At 43.4% G+C, this 24,873-nt stretch overlaps 1 protein-coding gene across 1 annotated transcript; it reads right to left on the minus strand.

The window, feature by feature from the left end:
- Nucleotides 1-313: 313 nt before the first annotated feature.
- Nucleotides 314-1,800, minus strand: LOC124412124 (protein sprouty homolog 2-like). The gene has a single exon (XM_046891751.1). The coding sequence runs from the start codon at nt 1,798-1,800 to the stop codon at nt 340-342; it is 1,461 nt and encodes a 486-aa protein (XP_046747707.1). The 3' UTR covers nt 314-339.
- Between the last annotated feature and the right edge of the window lie 23,073 nt (nt 1,801-24,873).

Consider the following 24,873-nt stretch of genomic DNA (forward strand, 5'->3'; position numbering starts at 1 on the left):
TACACAAAATGAGGATAACCGGTGCTATGTCCGTCCGTCCGTCCGTGCAGTAAATTATATGCAACGATAAGTTTTGTGTAACACGCAACGATTTACAATTAATACAATAATAATAATAATAATAATAATAATAATAATGATAATAATAATATAGTATACCTGTAATGCATAATATATAATATATATATATAATATATAATATAATATAATATGTACATGACGAATCGTTCGTGGTGCGGGAGAGGGGGGCGGGGGTTGCACAGCTTCGAGTGTCGATGGTTTGGTGGTTCCACCTGTACTCTACAAGAGAATGTATGAAAATCCACTCGTCGCGGTGTTTCATAGCTCGGGTGTGACGGGATCGAGTAATCTCTTTTCGGGATCCCTCGAGTCCCTTAAATTCGAAGGTGCCAAATGCCTCGCGGCAGCGGCCGCGTTCGCGGCTGCGGTAGCGGCAGCGACAGCAGCGGCGGAGGGATCGCATCTGCATCCGTGTGAGGCGTGACGGGCGTAACAAGCCTCGCATAGTGCGACGCAACCCTTCAACGGCCAGTAGCACAATAGACAAGGTAAAGCGAGGGCCAAGGCACCGAGGCAAGTCCATCGCGCCAAACGGCTCGATCCGTTGCACGAGCAGGGTTCGTCGGCGCAGCTTCCGGCGCCCTCGCCCTCGTTTTCGACACCGCTACCGGCGTCCCCGCAGTGATAAAACAAACCCTTAACGCAGCACAGACACGAGGCGTAGTCCAGCGCCGTTTCGGCCGAGCAAAAACACGCGTTGTCGCAGAGCCAACGGCTCGGCAACGGCGGTGGTTCCCTGCACGATTCGCAACGACACCTGCCGCAGTATTCGCACATTATCGAGAGTCCCTCGTCCAGGGGTATAATAACGCCTCCGTTTCCACCCCCGCTTCCACCGCCTCCGCCTCCGCCTCCTAGGCCACCTCCACCTCCACCTCCAGCCCCGAAGCCTATGCCACCCGGGAACAACGTCGACCTTTGTTGTTGCGTTTGCTGTTGCTGCTGAAGTTGTATCTGTTGTGCCAAGGCGCCGGGTGGGTTCGTCGGTTCCTTGGTAAACGATACCGGTTGCTTCGTTACGGCCGCGGATGATGAATTCTTCTTGACAGGCGACGACGACGTCGGCGGGGTAACCGGTATCGTCGCCGCGTTCCGACCGTGCAGTCCTTGATGCTGATGATGATGGTGGAGATGATGATGATGATGATGATGCAGGTGATGATGGAGGTGACGCTTCGTCCTCCCCTCCGATTTCAGGCATGACTTTTGATTGCTTACGATGTTGCTCGTAGGCCTGAACGGCGTCTCGACGTACTCGTTCACCGCCCTTTCCCCGTCCGGTCTCGGCACCGTCAGCGTAACCTCGCTCACAGCCTGCTGCACCGTCGGACTCCTCGACGTCGGCGTCGGCGTCGCGTTCCTGTTCTGCAGGTTCAGATCCTGATCGGATGCCGGGAGTATCCTGACCGTGTCGTGAATCGGCGCGGGCGCAGGCGCGGGTGCCCGTGAACTCGTCCTCAACGTCCCGATCGCGGTGAGCGAGGAGGGCGGCGAGGAGGAAGAGAGCGGAGTGAGAGGCGCGGTTAGGGGCGCCTGGTGGAGGGACGGATGACCCGCGGGGCCCGTCGCCGGTTCGGGCAGTCTGGGGGGCGGGAGGGGCCGGTTGTGGTCGTGGCCGTGTACCCTGGCCAGGGCGGAAGCGGATACCGCTGGGGAGGGTGCGGGGGCGATGGAGGAGAATGACGACGACGAGGAGGATGAGGAGGGCGGCCGTGACATCGGGACGACGCCGCCTCTCAGTTCGAGGCGATCTGACCACCTGCAGATATCCGGTTGTACGACGATATCCGACGTCGGCGGGTGGTGCCTGTAACTGTTTCGCGTCGCTGCTGGTACCGGCGACGAAGATGATGATGATGATGATGCTGCGGATTGCCGTCCGATCGTTCTTGGACTCCTTCCCGGTGATCCAGACGCCCCGCCGTTTCTACTCCATTGCAAATCGCTCGACGCGCTGCGATTTTCAAACACCGATGCCGGGGGTGATCCTGGATTGTAATGCTGCGGGACCGGGTTTCCGGCGATGCTCGTCGTCTTGTCACCGCTGCAGCTCGTTCGCACTGCTCGTCCTGCCCCAGAACCGACTCGTTGCTGCGGCCCCCCCCTCGGCGAGGCTCCGAAGCGGCCGCTTCCCGTCCTCGCGACGCGCCCTTCATCCCCACCTGAAACATCACAATAGACTTCCTGTCAGACACGGGACTTTCTGGGGATCTCTGTCGGCGGCATGTGTATACACACACACACACACACACACACACACACACATACATATATATATATATATATATATCTTTATTTCCAGGCGATGACGTGCGATTATACACCGCCGTCTGATTCTTACGTGTACGCGGGTGGGTGATTGTTACAAATCTAACAACGATCCGTTCCAGTTTGAACTTCATTCACTGCGATTTTTTTTTTTTAATTTTTGTTTGCAAAAACAAACAATTCAATAGAAATCTGAGAATTTTCATCAGTGTCGCAGAACTCGTGGGAAAAAAAAAAAAATATGATTAAAAAGAAAGAAAGAAAACCATTTTTTTCTTTTCTCTTCTTCAACAAACCTAAACACCGTCTTTCAAGTTTCGCAGAATTCCAATCTAATTCCCCGGGCGCGCGCCTCTAAGAAGCCAGCTGAAAATCCAGTTTCGATAGAGAAATATTTATACGCAAAACGATAGTTATAGTACAAGTCCGTTAGTCATACGATTGGCAAACACCTCTAACGATACGCCATGTATATCATGCTCCTGTATACAATCTTTTTTTTTCTTCTTCGCTTGAGTATATATACCTATAGGGTTTGTGCGCGTGTGTATGTGAGTGTGCGTGTGTACATTATACATTATACATATATGTATACGCGGTAAAGCGTTTGGCTCCAGACCAACGGTATGAAGGGATATATAGTATACAAGAATATACCAGGGGGGCGGAATAGAAGTTCGAAGGAATGTTGGCTATATCAACGGGTGATTGCCACGGGTCAAAGCTTTCAACCGCGACACCACTGTTCTCTGTAAAGTCGTAGAACAGAAGAGAGAAAAAAAAAGAAGAAAAAAAAAAACCTTATGGAAAACAAAGAGCGGTGGTGTGAAAAATAAATTTTCGAAAACTGCGAAAGAAAGAGTTGACATCATATTTTAGATGAATTAAAAGTCTTTCGCACTACAAACCGTATGGTGTGTGTGTGTGGGTGTGTGATCTATTAACGTTATGGGTATAGGTCGAATATTCACTTAATTCGTACAAATAATTATTATTCGGTTACAGAATTTTCCATCGGAAATTTTATTACCACCTGGGTATATTAGCGTGGTGGTAGGTAGATGCGACGATGATGAACACACCGTAACCTTTCTCCACACGTGTCCGTGCATCGTATAGACCGATCATCAGATAACACGAAATCGTTGCCAGGGTGATAATCGAGGAAATAACTATCGACTAACTCGGTGAACGGACATTAAGCTCAAGCCTTAAAGCGTAAAACGTGGGTTTGACACGTCGTAGTATATTAACACATGTATATATACCTATAGTTTTTATATAGTAGTTACGATACATAATTGTTTTAATTATCGCTTCATTGAATTCACCATTTTTCTCTCACTCACTCACTCACTCACTAACTAACTCACTTCCTTTCCTCTCCATTCGACTTCTTTTTAATTCTACACCAACGGTAACAAAATTCTACGATCGTTCAACCTTGACGAGCGCGTACTTCCGGTGACTAACTAAGAATGACTATGAAATAATTGGAAAAAAAAAAAAAAAGAAAGACAAGAAGAAATACAAAAACAAACTAAACTAATCGAAGCGAAGCGAAACGAAACGAACTTGAAGGAATTCACCTGCGGTTTCCACGATTTAAATCGGTTCAAAATACGGTACATCAAATGTCCTCAAAAGCCTTAATAAAACAGTAACAGTAATAGCTACGTCTTCCTAAATATTTCAACATAATAAATTCCCTCGTCTTTCGTCTCAAAATTCGTCTCAAATATCGATAAACGAAATGACATTGAAATCAGAGCAAATCCTGCGATTTTCCACCTCTCACATCAAATTCTTACGACTTCGATTATACAAAGGTACGAAACAAAATTAATTACCCTCTATGCAAATACACACACACACACACACATATATATATAGTAATAAAAAATCAAGTACGTATACGATAAATTACCTCGTGACGAGGGGATGCCGACAGTGTAGTAGAGATATAAGCGTGTCCTCGCGTCTAGAGGGTTAAATAATGAATGAACGGGGGCCGGTTTCACGCTCTGTCGCAACGCAACGTGTATAGAAGACAAGGATAGGCGCGAATTGACCACTTCTACGAAGGCGGATCTATTTGTAAGCCCTAGTCGTCGGTCGTCGGTGTTGCGACAACGATTCCTGCGATACGCGCAAACCGAGCGCCGGCCGCTGACTGAGTGGCTGAGCAGCGGCGGGGATCGGCGGGGTGGAGGGGCGGAGCTGCAACCTCCCACCATCTGACGGTCGTTGTCGGTACTATGCCTGTGCCTGGAAGCTTTTTATGAATGGATGGAAGCTATCATTGAAGTTTCGAGTTGAATGAAAACATTACCACTGTCCCAGCACTGCTGCTGCTGCTGCTACTGCTGCTACTGCTGCTGGTATTAGTGCTAGTGCTTCCGCTACCGCTACAATCACCATCTTCATCATCATCATCATTATCATTATCGTAATCATCGTCGTCATTGTCATCATCATCGTAGCGTGGCGATGACGACGATGGGCATCGCGGACTGCAGCTTATAACTTTCGAGAGAAAGTTTCTCCCCTTCTAGTCGCAGGGTGTATATATATATATATACCTACATCTAGCAAGGGAGGAGAGTTTCGATCATCATCGAGTGCAGATAAGACGAAGAGAAAAAACGATGGTGTGGCGAATGAATGAGTAAAACTTTAAAAACTTTCCACGTTTATCTTTATCTTTGTTGTAATTATCCCTTAAACGCAAGACTTATTTTTTTTTTTTTTTTCACCTATAAACTAGAGACTGGGATGAATATTCACCCCACGCGTTTCTTGTTCGTAAAATCGTTCCCAGAACAATAATGGTACTCGTATATAAGTAGACGAATCTTTTAATTTTTTTAGTTTAATTGGTGAAAAATTCATTCGAAGACAAACCAAATTATTAAAATCCACGAAAATCTAAGTTTTCAAGTTTCCCCTTCGTCTGGCTTTTTAGGGTTATTACATATAGAACCGTTAAAAGTACGCGTCAAGTGAAATATCGAAATTCCAAATATGTATGATATAGCCTGAACGTCAAATCGACGATCCTGCTTACGACGTATATTACAGATCTGTATGTATGCATGCATGTATATATGTATATATGTATATATACCTGGCACCAGGTACCCGTCCTAAAGGAATGAAGTATATTCCTGCTGGATCCGGTTACCGCGTGCGGTACAACGAGCAACGACAATACGGCTATAATACCGCCAGCAAAGTCCCGGAGGGACAAGGGCGGCGAAGAGGGCAGGAGGCGATGTCCTCCCCCCTCCCCCCTCCCCCCATAAGCCATGGGTCACTTTAGAAATATTTTCTCCTCGGTATCTCGAGGCATGCCCGAAGCCGCTTTGCGCTTGAAAAACTATAACGCTGGAAGAATTTTACCATTTTCTCCCCACTCCGATCCGAACGCGAATGCGAAATATTTTTTAAGAATAATTATATATTATAAAGGTATGAAAAAATTCGACGTGCAAATAATTGCTATAAATATAGTGAATATAGAAAAATTGCTGTACAATACAAACAATATTTTCCAACGTATATAATAAATAATAAAGCGTATATATATATGTATATGCCATACTGCACGTATTATATCGTATTATACATACATATATAAAAAGATATTAATATAAGCGTAAATTCGAGATCATCGACGGTTTACCAGGGAGATTCGAGATGATATGTAACGAAAAATACTGACACGTGCGGTTTACTGCAAGTGTGCACGGGCCTCTGCATCAGATTACAAGTGAGGAACCTGCCTGACCACGCGTACGATATACAGGGTGTTTTAAAAGTGTGAATCATCATCTCGAATCGATTGTCGATAATATTCTTTACCATTTTTGACAACCACCTTGAACTCTCGCGATCGTAGACAATACAAAGAAAAATACTAAGAAATACTTCGATACTAAAGCCGATCGCGGTATATAAAACCGCACAAACTTTTCTATCGTCGTCAGAGCAAACATTATCAGTAACAGCAACGGCAGCAGCAGTTATACGTGCAAGAGCCTACCTATATACCTGTGCATAGAACCATCTTTGGAGAAGGAGAAGGATAAGGAGAAGGAGAAAGAGAAAGAAGTAGAGAGAGAGAGAGAGAGAGCATTTGTATTCCAAGAAGTGCTTCTCGCACGGCACCGAATAAATGTGACTCGTCACGTTGCCCCATTGTGATGAGGTCTTTATATACGTTCCTCCGAGGGTGAAGACCTCTTCTTCGCGGGTCCCCGGGGGTTGTGCCGTCGGAGGAAGGGCCCCGTTCAACGAGGGCCTCGAGGTTCGATAACTCTCTGTGACATATGCACCAAACGTACCGTATAGACTATAGAGTATGTATATATTTCGACTTTTCGTTGGGCCCGATATCCATGCAGCGTGCGTCGTCTGCCGGCGACGACGAGCCCTCGGCGCGCCTGGGTCAATGTTTTCAGGTCCGCATCGTGTAGCAAGGCCCCAAGGAAGGTCACCCAGCGGGCCTCACGACGACGACGTCGACCCCCCCCCCCCTCCCACCCTCCTTTCGCCGCGACTCCCGTCATCCTCACCGCCATTCCGAGGACCAGCTTGGTTTGTACACGCTGTTAGTAGGTATACTTCTTGGTAAAGGTTAGCATGTTTTTACGATATATTGTCTATGTATATGTATGTATGTATATAATTTTTTTTTCATTATACATATACCAATATACATACATGAAACGAATAGTCGGGAAATTTTTTCAAACCGCGGATTTGTTATAAGTATATATATATATATATATTTGTAATAAACGATGCGTGGTATATGGATAATATAAGATATATATACACGTGTATTACCCAATATTGCATTATTTAAACATATATCATGGATATAATAATAAATGTCAAGTGAGTAAAATTTTCTGAATAATATACCGTGTGTTTGTGTAGCTACTTGCAATTATAATTATGAATAGCGAATCGCACGAGCCGACCTGATTATTCAGCTGCGTTACAAGGCTGTCGGTTTACGTTGTTGTATACATGTACATATATATATATATATATGTATATATATATATATATATATACATACACACGTTATTTTTTTCTACATACACCAGTTTCGGTTTAGCGCCCGCAAAGTTTCATTCATGAATAACGGTGGAGTTTCACGTCTACATCGTACACTACATATATGTATAAAATACTATTATTGTAACACATCCAAAGAAAGTCAAGGCAAACTATAAAATACTGTAATACCAGATTTTTATTCCATATAATTTCATTCTTCCTTCTTGTTTTCTATATATATATATATATGTAACATACCGATGCATCAACGTATGTGTATGTGCGCATGTACGTGCGTAAGATCACTGTGGTTTCCGGCAATGCTAGATGGTTTCGGAATATCGAATAGAGAGGGGGGGGGGGGGGGGGGGGGGGAAGAAAAAAAGCTTCAACGAAATTAGAATTAAAAAAATCTCGTGGTTTCTCAAATACGATTGGAACGAGTGCAGGTAAGGCTGATGTGTAATATACATAGCTATAAAAGCTGAAGACGGATATCTGTATGGTAGAATATAAGCGAAAACAAAAAAGAGTGACGGAAATCGAAACCCGAAACTTGAACGGAGATCGAGTCAACCTGTATCCTGTACTCGGCTTATACAGCCACTGGTTTAAGGACGCCCTACAGAGTTTGCTGGTAGATTTCGACACGCGATTGTACATAAAAAGCAACACCGGATATAGCCTATATATATATAAGTAGTGGTACCGAATCGATATCCAAGAACCCTTATACGTTACATTATGTACAAAGAAATTTAGTATATATACATCTAAAATGCATTCTTTGAGATGTACGTATAAATTTAAAATGATAGTAACTTCGTCAAACTTAAAACTGCTCCCCGGAATTATTCGACAATTTCCTTACAATCCATTACACTTGCAGGAAATTAAAATTGTTTCTATAATAAAGATTAAATAAGAACGTTTTATTAGTTATTCATTTTTATTCGGAATCCTGTATTTAACCGTATACCTACGTTAGTGCAAAGTTAATAACGATATCCTCCGTACAACAACAGGGATCTTCTAAAAACGAGGATATCAACGTAAACAATATTGTGAAAAATATTTTTTTTATTTAACCCCCCCCCCCCCAAAAAAACAAAAAAAAAAAAAAAAACGAAACGACAACAACACGGCTAAAACTGAACGTGCAGTAAAAAAACATTCTTCACGTGTGAAAAATATTTGTGAACATCGCGGAATAATAAACATCTCGTGAGCGTTACGTGTAACGTTACATTATACGAACGATTTCCGTCGTCTCTCTCTCTGTCTCTGTTACCTTCTCCATTTTGTTCCGTCGTTCGTTCGTTCGTTCGTTCGTCTATTCCATATTCATTCTAAAGCTATGTATTCATACCTAAGTACATACATAGAAACGTATCGACGCAGGCAAGCAGGCAGGAGTCTCAGAACCGACTGTGACTCCGCATATAATATCCTCGCTCTTTATCTTTCCATGAGCTCCCACCCTCTCGCCATCTCTCTTTCTTTCACAGGAGTACATCGTTCATTCACCATTATCTATCTGCCCCCCACCTCTCTCTCTCTCTATTAAAAAATTCTATTAAAAAATATCTCTCTCTCTCTCTCTCTCTCTCTCTGTTCGTTCACGTCACTGCGCTCGCGCTCTACCGTATACGCACGTTCATTCATCCCATCTCTTTCGCACACAGCGTTGTTTGCTTCTTCTGCTTCTGCTGTTTCTGCTGCTGCTGTTGCCATAAGTAGGCAGGCTCTACATATGGACATCGTTGATCGAACCGAAAACCGAACAAATGAACAAACTCACGCACGCATGCATGCACAGTGTGTGCATTATACATATATATATATATATATATATATATATATATATATATATATATATGCATACAAACACGTTGTACGTGTTGCACTAAAGCCACGATGTGCATCCGGCAGCCATGCGCAGCACCCAGTGTTTAATCGCCGGCTGTTCGGCTCGTGCACTCGCACACCTCACGATCAGTCTCGATTTCCACGGTACACGCCGTGTTTAAACCGCATCCCGAAGATTATTTCCTCCTCTCCAGGATTTGATTATTCGTATAATATAAGGAAAAAAGAAGAAGAAAAAAAAACGAAACGAAACGAAACGAAACTTGCAATATACTTACGAAATTACTGTGTACAGATAGGCAGAAAAGTATACGGGGCACTTACGACTGTAACATTGATTAATCAAATGATTCGAAAAGTTTTATAAGAATTATAACATTATACGGATAATAATATACTTGTTTAAAACAAACGCGTTATTAGACCCGAAAAAAAAACAACATGAAAAAAAAATATATATATATATATATTCTCAGCTACATCGTAGTGTAAAAAGTGCGCCTCGTTCGACTAATTATATCCTGCTTTTATAGATTCTTCGATATCTTATGAAAATTTATAAACAGTCCAACAATTGTAATCAACTTCTGCTTCCCGACTATCATATTTTACAATAAAAATCTTAAACCACAATAAGTCTGATTGCAGAGAGTATACCCGCCTGGTGTAAAGTACATTTATGAATTTCAATCTACGTCAGTTGATCGTAGACAGCGCAGTATTAGATAATCGCGATCATCGTTGCAGGTGATTTGGCCGCAGGAATAAAAACTTCCTCAAAGTCTAGATTTGAGAGTAAACAAAATGACTCACCAGCTATTTCATCGTAAAATCGGTAGCGCTGTTTTGGTGGGAAAGGGAGGGGAGGGGGAGGGGGCGAGAATAAAAGGAATTAAAAAAAGAAGAAGCGAAAGAGGAGGAAGTCATAAGAAAAATTTCTCTCTAATACCGGAGATCCCCTGCACCCATAATATCATTATATACATACCCCGGATACGGTCCGTTGCAAAAACGTTAACCAGTCTTAATTCGTTACGATGTAAACAACTCGGCAATGCCTCGACGAAAATCGTGCCAAAATGCGCCCCGTTCGACGAACGGGACCCGGACCGTCGCGTCGTCGACGTGCTTCTATTTTCGGACCTCTCTGTGTAAAAGCGAACGCCGCTTCTGACCGAGCTTGATATCCTCTCCTCCCCCAAATCGTCGTCGTCGTCGTCGTCGTCGTCGTATGCAAGTTTAATATAAATACCTACGAGAGATAACCGTATGCGTATGACGTGACGAGATGAAGCCGATGGAGAAGTGGGAGGTGGAGGTGAAGGAGATTTGGGAATGCGTTAAACTGGTAGCTGCAAGTAAGTATAACGTAACAACAACGCCGTTTGTCAAAGCCTGCAATCCGTTTCGTCGATATTCACCGCAAATTTTCCACAATTTTCTTTTTCATCGTAATCTTTTTTTCCTATCAACGATACTATTTACACAGAATTTCGACAGCGAGAAATTTACGGATACACGATTCGCGCGGTATATATTTTTAAACCCGGTGCTTCGTTGTTTCGGGGGAGAAATTTTCACCGAGTATAAAACGTACGATTATTTGAAAACGGTCAAGCAATATATAACAATACATACGGTTTTTACACCATCGAATTTTAAGAGGTAAAAATCTATAAATTCGTTTTATGGAATTGAGAAAAAAAAAAAAAAACTTTTCGCAAGAAGAAAAAAAAAAAAAAAAAAAAAAATGGTAAAAATATACATCAAAATACAAATCATCGGGTAATCAGAATTCATATACAATATACATATATGTATTTTTCTTCATACTTCTACACGTTTTTTCTAATGTCGTGTATCGCGACTTTCTAAATAAAAAAAATAAAAAAAACTCCACCATTTTTCCATTCTACGTTACCTACTTTTTAATTAACCGAGACATTTTGCCGCCTGCATATGCATATACGTGCAAAAGTTTCGCGAGTTTCTCGATCGTTCAATACCTGATATTGCGTAGGTATGGATCTAGGTATTGAAACGCATGCGTTTCGGATCTACTATAACGTTACGGCAAACTAGCCAGCTAGCGAGGAAGTGGTGAAGGAGGAGGAGGAGAAGGAGGAGGAGGAGGAGAATTGCGAGCATATTACACACATCGAAGTGCTATCTTTAAAACATCTGGTAGGGATTCGCCGCGTGGGGCGGCCTTCACTCCGGGCGCAAAAACTTCGCAACTCTACTAAACTCTCCGTCCTTCTCTCAAGCCTCTAAAATAACATCCGCCCTATTCCCCTCTTACTCGATCGCTCTCTCTCACTTCAGATCTCATTCCCCTCGAAGATATATCCTCTCAGATGCATATGCGCGCTCTTCACTCACAGCAATATCCACGGCCCTCTCTTTTCTGCTTTCGCTCTTGTATATCGATACTCACTGCAAGTATTAAAAAATACTTATACTACTGCACGATTAGAATTATACCACGAAAATTGACGTTCCATTATTAAGAAGACCTATACTATATCCCCTTCATGATCACTGCCATATAATTATTTTATATATGTATATATATATGTATACGTATACGTAGGTAATAATATGCAAGAAATCAAATTGAATTAGAGGGTTCTGATAAAACGGTTGTATACGTTATACGCAGTAAATAAGACGTGATTTGAATCGTTGTCAATGTAATAAGAAAGTAAAATAACGAATAAATAAATAAATGTTATACCATGATATGAAATCTTCGGTTTCTACGGCTAGGAAACAGAGAGAGAAGGAAAGAAGTTTGACATTTGGGGAGAAGAAAGCGAGTTCGTGTGTGTGTGTGTGTGTGTGTGTATGTATATATATATATATATAACAGGGACGCGGAGAGAAATTTTGAAGAGAGCTATGTGAGAACGGGACAAAAACCTGGAGGCACCGGATATCCTCCAGACGTTGCCCACGCTGCCCACATCATCACCCACGCACGCGTATTTTAACCGTCCTTGTTCTTCCGATCCATGCCGCATTGTCATAGAGATACATACTGTAGATATGTAATATACATACAGAGCATATATATATATATATATATATCCCTGCTGCACGCGATGTTCAATGCAGGATATATAATCGAGGAGATGGATTATTGAGTTTAAAATCCGGATATTAATAAACCGGCTAAGGAATTTTATTTTTCGCTAAATATCATCGTGATCGAGTAGCTGGTAGTTGAAAAAAGAAAAAGCAAAAAGTCATATCGAATAATACTGAAAATCAATAAATATAGTAGGTAGGTATAATATAAAGGATTTAACCGATTGTGAAAATTATGAAAACAATTTGCAAACGCAAGTTTATCATTTTTTATAAAGGTATAATATTTCGTCCTACTGTATATTTTCGCAGCAAAACACACTACGTCAAGTATAGTTACTATACAGACCATCGCTTCGCTATTTTCTGCTTGTATAATATGATGTTAAATTATGATATCCGGGATCTAAAATTCTCTACACACAGGTGCATACCTACACCACATAATATACAGATGTTGTCTAACGTGTGTCTATAATATACACACATAAGAGAAAAAATACAATTTCTCAGTAGATTCATGTAGGTACACCGGAATTTTGCAATTTATCCGTTTACACGCATGCAAAAACGCACACATATATCCGCAATAGCGACGCATGCGGCAAGAAAAAAAATAAAAAATAAAAAATAAATAAATAATGCAAACAAATAAGAAAACAGCAAAATAAAAACCAACAAATGACGCGTTATTATACAGGAATATAACGTATGATGTGGGTTATAGGTATGCATATATTATACAAGGATAAAGTGATTTTATCTGTTCCCGTTATTGAAATTACCGGGTTTCAAGCAGCACGGCAGCGAAACGGCGCCATACATACACATCTATATAGGTCCGTACTACAGAGCTCGGGACTCGCGCGTTTAGCCGGTTTATCAATGAACGCCACGTATGACATCACGTGCGTACGTCCGACGCGAGCGAACGAACGAACGAACGAACGAACGAACGAACGAACGAACGGAGCTACACTGGCAACTTTTATACGTATGTACGTATGTACGTATGTACGTACGTGCATATTCACCTACTACTACCGGGTATCGCGTGTAGTGAATACATGTGTATTACACCCGTATGCCATACACATGTCTCTTAGGGTACATAGGAATAATATTTATTTACACACGGTATGAACTGAACCCACACAAGCAAATCCAGCGAATTAATTCGCTTGCTCGCGTCGTTAGATAAATTATTATTTGTACAGGGATACGCGAAAACGAAAAGAGTCATATTATGTGAGATTGGGCTTCGCCAAGTTGGTGTTGACGATGCAACTTCATGAAAAATTGTTACATCACAAATAATATGTGCAAAATGTGTGTCTTAATGTCTGAACTGTTTTTCTTTTTTTTCGATTTCGTTGTTTTTTGTTGTCGAAAATTTAAAAGTAGGACTGTTATTTTCTCTAAATATATAATTTATGTATATGTATATTTTTTTTTTCAATGTCTTCTAGACGATTATATCAGACAGATAATCAAATTAAGTTTCAAGGGGAGAAATAGATTTTCTTGTGTATTATATATATATATATATATATATATATATATATATATATATATATATATATATATATATATACACACATGATTAAATAATAATAAACAAAAAATCTAACATTGTGCGTGCACAGTGATATGACATCCCGATAAATGATGTAAAAACTTCTCAGCGCCATGAATAATTCCGCCTCTCATCGTCCGTTATAAATAAAACGAAAATGATGAAACAGTATAATATAAGACGAGAGCTAGCTGCATGAGCAGCAATTCGAACGACATCGCGATCGTGTATGTACATACATATAGCTGTTGAAGCATCTTGACGTCGTCGAACAGACATCCGGGATATGTGTTATATACGGACGTTCTTAATTGAACGAAATAAAAGAGTAACAACAAATCAGAGAATACGTTATAAAGCGACGAAGGTCTTAGGTTTCCTGATCGTCAACACAGAACCGGAAAACCGTTGTATAATAATTATACGTGTGTATCCAACGTGATAATATTAGACGTTATACGTAATATACATATAATAAATGACCTGCAGAGAAAAACGACATCCGTGTAACAAATTGAACTATACCTACACTTATCCTGCTTCATAAATCGTCCGAGCTAGCGGACGGAAAACAAAAATTACTTCAACCAAGACGGATAATTGTATGAATAAAATAGTGTCGAAAAACGAGAAAGAAAAAAGAAATAACAAAAAATTTCTAACCCTTGTCGTTGTTTTTCGTTTTTTCTTTTTCTTTTTTACATAAAGTTCCTTTTCAATTACTCACAATTTTTCTCATTCTACCGCAGGTTACGTATATAATAATCAATATCGATCTTTATTGTACATACAAATTCAAATCTACTATTTCCTGACCGTATATATATATATATATATAGATACATATATATATATATATATAGGTGTAGAAAAATGACGACGCGTGATGTTACAAGACATTATAAGCTCGGGTCGCCGCCCTAGAGTCCTCATCGTATCCTCGTACACGCCGCATGCATGCTGCAGTCAATATATGTATGTATTAGGTATCTATATACATGTATATATACACAGGCAAGTCGACAAGATCGTTGGCTGACGGGAGGAGATGGAATGTGGACACCATATGGCGCGAAGCCTTTGCCCACCCACATGATGCTGCAGTAGAGAGCCGTCGTCGTGGCCGTCGTCGTCGTCCGCTGCACGAACACAACCTCGCCAAACGCAACGCGTCCAGCACACACCGCCGATACTTCAACACGTATACCATACTAAGAAAGTATGCAGGAATCCATGCACCGCATTCACTACTCTAAAAGATCGAAGCGCAGCATCCGGCGCACCCGACGACGCGCCTTGATGGTGTATTATAATAGGAAGAATTTAACGATCCCGTATGGGTTTAATTACTTCTCTACCCCTTTATACTTTAAACCTGGTGTTACACACAATTTTCGTATGTACGTTTGTAAAACGTCGATGACGATAGTTACTGTAGTTACTAGATATATACGGTCTATATTTATACGAACACGATTTCGCCGACGGGTTAACTTACACACTACACACCTGTGCAGGTGTGACGCATGCATGCTTTTTGAGTATTCAACGACGACGACGACGACGGAAAGAAAGACGCAAGCGTGTACAGCCTGACTCTGTTGCATGCTGCTGCTGGTGGCTCGATGATCGAAAGAGCACGAAACGCGTACTTCCACGCACACACGCACACACACACAAACCCACACGAACAGAGTAATATCTTCTTTTCGTGAGATAAACTAGACGACGAGGACGTAGGCTAGCTATTGCTGACCGGATGTGACGTGCAGGCGTGTAACGCGGCGCCCGGCGACGGAGGCTCCGATATACACGGCGGACGATCGAACGAGGAGGAGAGGAGCTGACGATGAGCTAGCTACACACACACAAACACACACACACACACAGCAAGGCCGACAAGCCAGCAAGCCACCAGCCAACCAGCCAGCCATCGAGCTGAGCAGCAAAATACTTACGAATAGAGAATTAAAGAAGCGAAGATAATAAACCGCGAGAGAGTTGATCGAGCAGTCGATATTACGTAGACAACACTCGATTCTGCAGCAACAGCAACAGCAAGGAAAATAAAAGGGCTTCACGTCATTCGGTAGTTATCGATTTGTATTTATAAAACGAATTCAGAATTCGCCTTGATACAAGATTGTTTTTATTCACGGTCTTGATAAAGAGGCTCTTTTTCCTTGAGCATTATGCGGAGAGTACAAGCGTATTGAAATCAAAAAACATTGCCACGGTGAGAAATAAATCTGTGACACGAACCTAAAGAGTACAACAATAAACACCACGGACAGACTTAGCTATGATACATGAAATTAAAAACGTGAAAATTCGTCGATAAAATCGATCATGTATAGTAAAAATTCCGCAGTCTTTATCACGTATACATATAATATAATATAATATTATATCGTTAATCTGATCGCGTGGCGTTTGTAGTCTACAAAAATAATTACACACGATGATTTCTTCTTCTTTTTATTAACACAATAAACCTCATTCATTCGTTCGTTCATTCATTCGTTTCTTCCTTCCTTCATTCATTCGTTTGTTCGTTCGTTCGTTCGTTCGTTCACAGTGATCCGGTAAGTCGTATATAAATCGACTAAAATCGCGGGCATCTATCTTTGCGAACGGCATGCAACGCGCAGAGAAGAGTCGAGGTAAAGTCAGCTAGGCCACCAACCACCATTCACTCCAAGGTAGAGAGCAGTTTTACACACACACGCACGCACACGTACGGTAACCCGTGAGATACAAGTTAAGCGAGGACACGTGTGTACCTGGCATATCCGCGCATGTGCCGTCGGCAAACTTGCGAGTTTATTTCATGAATGGCTCCTCTGCACCTCGGTTTATACTGCTGCAGAGCTCGCCGCGCGTTACGCGACGAGATGCGACGATGCCGCCTTCCTTCCTTCCTTCCTTCCTTCCCTACTTCCTTACTTCTTTCCACCTGTCTACACATTATATTATACACCCGTGCCGCATATCACCAGTTGTAGAATCGTATAACATGCGTGCAATCGGCCACACGCTGTGTGTATATATATATGTATATATATATATATCAATTGAAAAGAGACAGTCTTACCGCCGATGAGGTTTTGCATACTTGCACACACACACACACACACACACACACACACACACACACACACACACACACACACACACACACACACACACACACACACACACACACACACACGTTACAAACATCTGCGCGCGCTCAGTGTTCGATGAAACGATTACATTCATTCCAGGCCCCGTTCGCGTTCCCGCATACTCACTGAGGCATGTCACGTATAATACCACCGTGTAATATTATCATTATCATTATACTTGTTGTGTAGAAGAAGACTTTCTCGCGAAACTTTCTAGCCGCGACGATTCGTTCATTCACCGTTCCTTCTGAGGTTCCATCTCGGACGACGACTTACAATTAGTTATTCACCTCGAGAGTGGCTGAAAGGGGGGGGGGGGGGGGGGGGGGGTCGTTACCTTCACCGTATAAACTACACGCGTGTTATACACACGTATGGGCAAACGAATGGGCACCGTAACCTCGAACGTACATAGATAGAGCCAGCTCGTAGAGAATTGCCTGTACTGCATACCACTGGTGTTGCGGTAACGGGGTCGGTATCAACCTTCATGGCGAGCCTAGTAACGTAAACGTACCAACACACTGTTAAATGCGCGATATTATCATAGTATACGGATAGGCGAACAACAAGAGTTTCGCCCGCCCGCCCGCGTGTTGGTAGCGATAAAAGAGAAATATAAAAGCAACGTAGGTACAAGGAATAAGCCAGCCTTCCAACGTGTATAAAGAATGAATGAAAACGCGAATGTGAATAACGGTCACGCTGCCAATAAGCAACAGTTGTGTACACGCAGGACTTTTCGTGTACATACAATATATATATATATATATATATATACACATACACACACACACACAAATTATAAGACATTAAATATTACGCAATATAGCGTTTATCGGACCAGTTTTAATCGTCATTCGTCAAATTAGGTAATAAAAATTCCTAGAAGCATAGAATTAATCGAAAATAGGTAAACGGCAATTGGATTGGCTCCTAATTGCAACGCACAATCGAATTATCGGATAAATCGAACTATACATCCTATCGCCATACCGCAAGATTGAATAATTCGCAGTATTCAAGATACTCTTAGACTATACAATACCTATGAACGATAGCGAGCTAATGAATAAATTTCATAATCAATACTGGTAAAATCTTTTCCTCCACTTTCCGGCAGGTGTTTGCCAACAATACCACGAACAATGCGATCCTATTTAAAAATTTCCACTTTCGTGTGTGTGTGGGGGTGTGGGTGTGGGTGCGTCATTAAAATACCGACCAAGTAAAATGAGGAAGATTAAACGATTACCAACCGTTTCGACTGGGGGGTCGCGGCGGCGCTGGATACTTGGGCGGTGTCAGCTGGTGCAGAAGTTGGTTAGGGGCCGATGAGGTGTTCCGGTGTTGTTGAATGAGCAAGGGCTGCTCGCTCGAGGAATGACTCGAACTGCAGGAACCGGAACTGGATGTTGAACTGGAGCTGGAGCAGCGCGTGTTCCCGGTGGCTAGACTGTTTCCCGCCAAACTGAGGCTCCTTAGGGTCGCGGCACTTAGGTTGTTGGGGGGCCAGGGGGGGCGCCGCGGGGGCAGCGCCGGGGGCGGGGGGCAGTCCAAGGTATCCACACTTCTACACTTTTAATCCACCGACCGCACCGAATTACCTTCCTTCTTCCCTTCCACTTTTTACCCCGCACTTTGTCGCCTTTTTTACTTCGCTTTCGCTTCTCCTTTTTTTCTCTCAACTTTTCCTTGTACGACGTGTACAACAATACAGGCTGTACGAGCCCCTTGTATCATATACAAAGTAAAAAACAAAAAAAAAAAAAAAAAAGCAAAACACACTCTTGTTTTACACGCGTACGCCGCTGTTATATACTCAGCCGCGGATTTGTTCCGTAACGTCGAACGAAATCAAATAATGATTATATTTCTTTTCAACGCACTTGGGGTAGCTTCTTGTACCGCACCTTCCGTTAATTCCGTATTCCGTAACGAAAACGAGATCGGCTTCGTTCACTCGCGTAATAACATCAATTTTCAATCCCCCAACGAGGATCGATAGATCGATAACACTTGAATCAACTTCACTTGTCCCGCCTCACCGCGTCACATATAAATGGAAGAAAGAAAAAAAAAACTCTGCTCGAATACCATATAACATAAAAGCACGCTCTTATCCGTGAAAAATTATATACAAAGAATAATTGGTCCGTGTCAGTTTTATGCCGTTATTTCAAGATCGTCGCGATAATCGCTCGAATGCCAAAAGTAACACAAAGCGTATATCGATGATAGTCCGACGTACGTATCAGAGCAGACTATAAAAAGTCTCCTCGATCCCCTCGTCAAGTTAGTGGAATCGTTCCGTCGGCATCAGGCTACTCTCGTTCACGATCCCGCGATGGTGTTTCCGCGTCCGTTTCCGCGCCCTCGTCGACGTAGTTTCGTCGCTCGATTCGTCGCGTAAGCCGCGCCGCCGACAGTCAACAGGCCGCTTCATTCACTGCTTATTTTAACACGACGCCGGCCCCACAAGTAACAGAAATAACCGGGCGTACATACGTCGGTCTTCGTCTGTCTCCTCGTAGCTTCCTTCTCTTTCCCACACCACCGTATATTACATTCGTGTCACGCGCGCACATTTACACACGCCAAAAACTCTCGCGGCATCGAAGACTCGGCAGCAGCTCGGCTCGACTCGACTCGACTCTGGGCTCGTTCCCCCAAGTGCGTAGAGAGAGAACCGAACCGACCGACACCACCACCAGCACACTGCCAACTGCCACCGCCACCGCCACCGTCACACCACAACCACACATCCACTGCCACTACCTTCACGATATCGAGGGAGGGCGGGAGGGGGGGGGGCAACGATGGTTTGGGGAAGGGGGGAGGGGGGGAAGGACCCAGTCGGTCGAAGGAGGAGCGGAGGGGACTCACAGGGGTCCACACGAAGGTTCCGCGAACCTTTTTATTATTCTTCGATACTCGACGCGTTTTCCGTCGCGTTTTTTCCGATATTTACCATATTTTTGGTTATTTCCTTTCCTTTCTCGTTCTTGTTTGTTTTTTAGTTTTTTTCATTGAATTTTTCCTTTTTCTGTTCTTTCTGTTTTCCCTCCTCTCAAAGACCGGAGAGCAGCTATATGTATATATACTAGGTACTCGTTTCGTATCTCGAAACTTTTCACGCACCGTTGGCTGAGAGACGTCTGGATGGCAGTGACCTTTTTCTTTCCCGTAGCGAATGCGAGAATAAATTCTTCTCCTACATTTACTACTACTACAACTACTATCTTTTACTGCTACTTCTTCTTCTTCTTCTTCTTCTCCTAGTCCCTGTTTTATTACTCCTCTCTCTTTCTCTCTCTCTCTCTTGATTGACCCGTGTTGTTATTACACACCGTGTATAACGTTTGTAACCGGGTATACGATTGAACCACCTTGTTTCAACTCTCTTGCATTGTTCAGATGTACAGGAGAGCGAGAGAGATGTTAGACGACGTAGTTTTTGACGTCTACATGTGTCCGGCTGAACCGTGGTATTATGTTGAAATAGTTTAAATAATCAACCGAGCAATATTAAACACACACGGGTACTGCACACACGATCCTCACGCCGGATCCAACACTCGCGCATTTGTACGAGATAGAGAAATTCGTTGTAACACACTCGACGACCCCTTTCGTTCGTCGTATCGTTACAACACATACGTTTAATCTTCTGTATTAATAAACGTAACCGTTGTCCGTTGTTTCTTCCCTTCGAACACGGTGTACGATAAACAGTTGACAATAAGAAAACGCGAACAACACTCGTTCGTAAGTATGGTGGGTCGATCGAGAGCCGATAAAAAAAAGAGCGCTGCGCAACTCTCCTTCGTAATACCAATAATGATAACAATAATAACGAATATGATAGAACGAGGAGGTGGACTTGAAGTGGGAATCAGAGATAAACCAAAATAAAAAAAAAAAAAAAACAAGACAACGTAGGATTGTCAAAGGTGGAAACAGTTTTCTCTGGCGAGTTTTCTACAAAGGGCACGTGTCCCGTTCACGTCCGTGAATCAGTGGCGTATCTGGAAATAAGCGACCAACAATAAGTTCGCCCGTGAGTAGAAGAAGAAGCATAACAACAAGGAGAGGAGAGGACGTTGCGGCGAGCCAACGAACGGGAACGACGACGGTACGTATCGCTTGATAATTTCAGCTGGCCTCGGCGGCCATGTCGGTGTAACCGAGGCGTGGATCTCGTGGCGGCAGCTCGATGCTGCTGCTGCTGCTGCTTCGGGACACTCACTTCACTGCTAGTTGGTAGTGCACACTCTGCTCTGCTTTGCCCCAGCTCTTTCTCTCGTTCTCCGTCTCTCTCCGCATCCACAGAGCGTATACCTCTCTCTCTGTCTATCGCTCTCTTCTTTCCTCCTCTTCTCTCCCTCTCTCAATTCTTCTTACGCCGCATACGCGCACAGCTTATTCCCCGTTTATTCAGCAAACGTTCTCGGTGATCGGAGGGGGAGGTTGGAGGGGCCACTGGTTTCCGGACACGTGATTGACGCACTATTGTTATTATCGGATAACCGCGGAGCAGTGTAGTAGCGAGAGGGAGTGAAGAAAAATACAAGACTCTCTCGGCTACTCCACTCCGGACGGCTGAACGAACACTCGTCTTAGATATATTACAATATCTAGTAACACGATTCGCAAGGACCGTTCACACCGGGCTCGCACAGGGCGGTATATTAATTATCGCTCTAAAAACTGCGGCAGGACTTCCTTTTTTCCCTCTTTTCTCCTAACATCACACTCGGCGGCGCGCCAACGTCACACACTCGCGACTCGGTTCCCTGCTCGTTTCTGAAGCCGGGTTCTTCGAGTCGCCGCGACCCCGTCGCTCGCTCGCTTGTTTCTCTCTCTCGGTGGCTGCGTGTCAGGGCGAGGGGAAGCGGAGAGTGGGGGGAGAAGTTGCGCCAACGGACCGGCGAGGGCGGTGAGGGGAAGGTGAAGAGGCACGCAGCGCGCATGCGCCCCGACGCCCCTCACCTCGAACGGGGAACGCGGCGACGACGAGGCGCGTTTGCGATGGTTGGGTACCGTGATACTTCATTCATGCTCGTGTTGCGCGTTTACGGGGCGTCTCGGGGCTTCGGAGGCGTTCGGCAACCTCCGTAAAAGTCCGTGGGTGTCCCTTCTCCCCTGGGAGGCGAAAGACACGGCTTTCTCTCTCTTTCCTTCTTTTACATTTACACGATCGTCGGAAATGGGCATCGGCGTACATTCGCCCGTCCTTTTCCCTCGCCTGCCCGTAGCTTCTCTATAGGTCTACCTTGTGTTGGGGCTCGTTCGTAGTATCCACCGCCTCGGTCACGTTTGTGGAGCTATATATACCTGTGGGCCCTACGAGCGTGTGGATAGGTCCTCTACATCGTCACACGCAATAAGGGACTTACGCGGAGTCGCCTGATCGTCAGTGCTTCTCGATCTCTTTTTCTGTTTTACTCACTCACTCACTTGCTTGGAGAGAGAGAGAGAGAGAGAGAACACGAAACGAAGCACAGCGAGGCGAGGCAAGTCAGGAAGAGGCGAACCGTCGTCGCTGCGCTCTGAGACTCTGCCAAAGAAGAAGGAAAAAAAGAAAAGGAGATCTATTCGATAATGATGGTACTGCTTGTGATAATAACAATAAAAAGACAATCCACAGTATGCAAATAAAATACTTTCTTCCATTATTTCGCACACCTCTCTCCCCCTTTCACCTCGCTCTGAAATTCATTGAGAGTTGCTTTCCGCTCTTGCAACATTACGAGGCCGGAGACTTCCCAGGTCAATGTTTTATTACGGCTGCAATGCCAAGATCCTGTGAAGCCAATGATTAGATGTTGTTGTTACGTATACTTGCAGCGAGGGCGTTTAAGTACAGCACTGCACAGCGTGAGAAATTACAGGGTCACATAAAAAGAGAGAGAGAAAAGAAAAAAAACAACAACAACGACCAACTAACCAACCAACATGGAATTAAGGAAGTAGAAGATAAACTACGGAGTTATTTTTGTCATTGTTTCTTTGACGAAGCTCCGTGCATGATTACAGCGCGCGTTGATTCTAGTTTAAATATGTGGCGCGCTTGCGCGTAACGGGATATATGTATAATGCATCTATTTAAAGAATGAACTAATAAGGTTGACTGAGGCGACACTTAGGACTATACTTAGCATAAAACGACAGCTTCCGCGTGGGAAGTAGTTCAAGGCTCGAGTCTTTCATTTCCCTTCCCTTCTTCGTTAACAATTCAACTTCCTCCGCACGTGTGCAGTTAAGTAAGAATTCGCGGATTTATGTTACACATGAAATGTAGATATTTCAGAAAGAAAATCGACCGATGTTATACTTTGATTCCTCATTGTTTGTGAATGAAAAACTTGCACCCACCGCGTTTACCCTTACAAATCAAAGAACGAATAAAATTATAGGCATAGGACGTGAATTATACATTATATGCCAGATCGTGCGGTCCAATTCGTTACATCGTGCATCCAAGAAACGGACAACAGCCTGCAAGTAATAAACTCCCAGCACCGTTCGGGCGCGATGGCGTGTTATATATATATTCTTGTAAATGTAAGTTAATTAATCAATTAACCCTGTAATGACTATAAGAGGGAAGAAGTGCGCCGAGAACTCTGACGATCTAGGTCCAAGGAAGCCGCATGGCTATCAACGGCATTCCACATACTACAGGCCTGTACAGTAAAACTAAATATATATCAACCGTATATGATACATAAACTCAAGAATACACCATCTCAACAGCACACAGCACTCACGCATTCACGTACGAGGAAAGATTTGTATATCCTGCAGGTAAAAGTGCCTATTTATTAATCACAACCTCGGTAACGACCCTGGATCACGCACGCGAGTTCGAACGGCCGATGACCAGCAGCTTGCAGCGGCTAAGTATTCGATGTATCTGCCCATAAATTATCCCGGATTTTCGTCAACCTTCTCAAGGTCACGCCGTCGCTCCTTCCCATATCTTTACGTTGATGCTGTACCAAAAGGTCCAACCGTATAGGCATAGGTATAATGTATGTAAGGAATTCGTAGGTAGGTAGGTAGGTAGGTAGGTAGGTAGGTAGGTACCGGAGTTCCACTGAATCTTGGAATAGACGAGTCACTAATCGTGAAACGGAAGTGCCGAAAACGCTTGGTCGGCATTGTCAGCTGAAATGATTTGGGTTTGCTATGTGCAGGGAGGTTCGGAGGGTTGGTTGTCTCAACGGGCTGCCGCCCGACGGGAAGTGTTTCCGTTCCGGATATTCTCCCCAGGCAAGCGCGATTATTGGTTCGCACGTGTGCGGTGTACAAATTGCAAACGTAAAATCTAGGCGTAAAAATCTCACCTCTGACCAACGGAGGGAAGTTTGCCGGCGATACGTATAATACGTAGGAACCCCTGTAGGTAAGACTGTTATATGGGATAAACGTACGGTACAGACACATGCTGAACGGTATCAGCGTGGCCTCTTGCTCTCGTACACATATGTACCTACATACTATATATATCCTTATTATACCGATGAATGTATAATTCAACTCGCAGTCCTTTCCTATATCGCCGGATCGTATAGTTTTTAACGCAGCCTTGAGACATCATCGAGCGCTAGACGAAACTCGATTACCTACACCTACTTTTCTCTCTCATTGTTAAGGCCCAGATTCATTCATGATGTTGAAACTACATATTACACGATAGAATGTTCCTGTGATCGTTCTTCGTTACCTTAATTGTATTTTAAATCG

This window comes from Diprion similis, chromosome 11 (genome assembly GCF_021155765.1).
Source record: "Diprion similis isolate iyDipSimi1 chromosome 11, iyDipSimi1.1, whole genome shotgun sequence".
Taxonomy (NCBI): Eukaryota; Metazoa; Arthropoda; class Insecta; order Hymenoptera; family Diprionidae; genus Diprion; species Diprion similis.

Coding starts and splice junctions, on each gene's coding strand:
- LOC124412124 (XM_046891751.1), bottom strand. CDS start 1,800: ATGTCACGGCCGCCCTCCTCATCCTCCTCGTCGTCGTCATTCTCCTCC.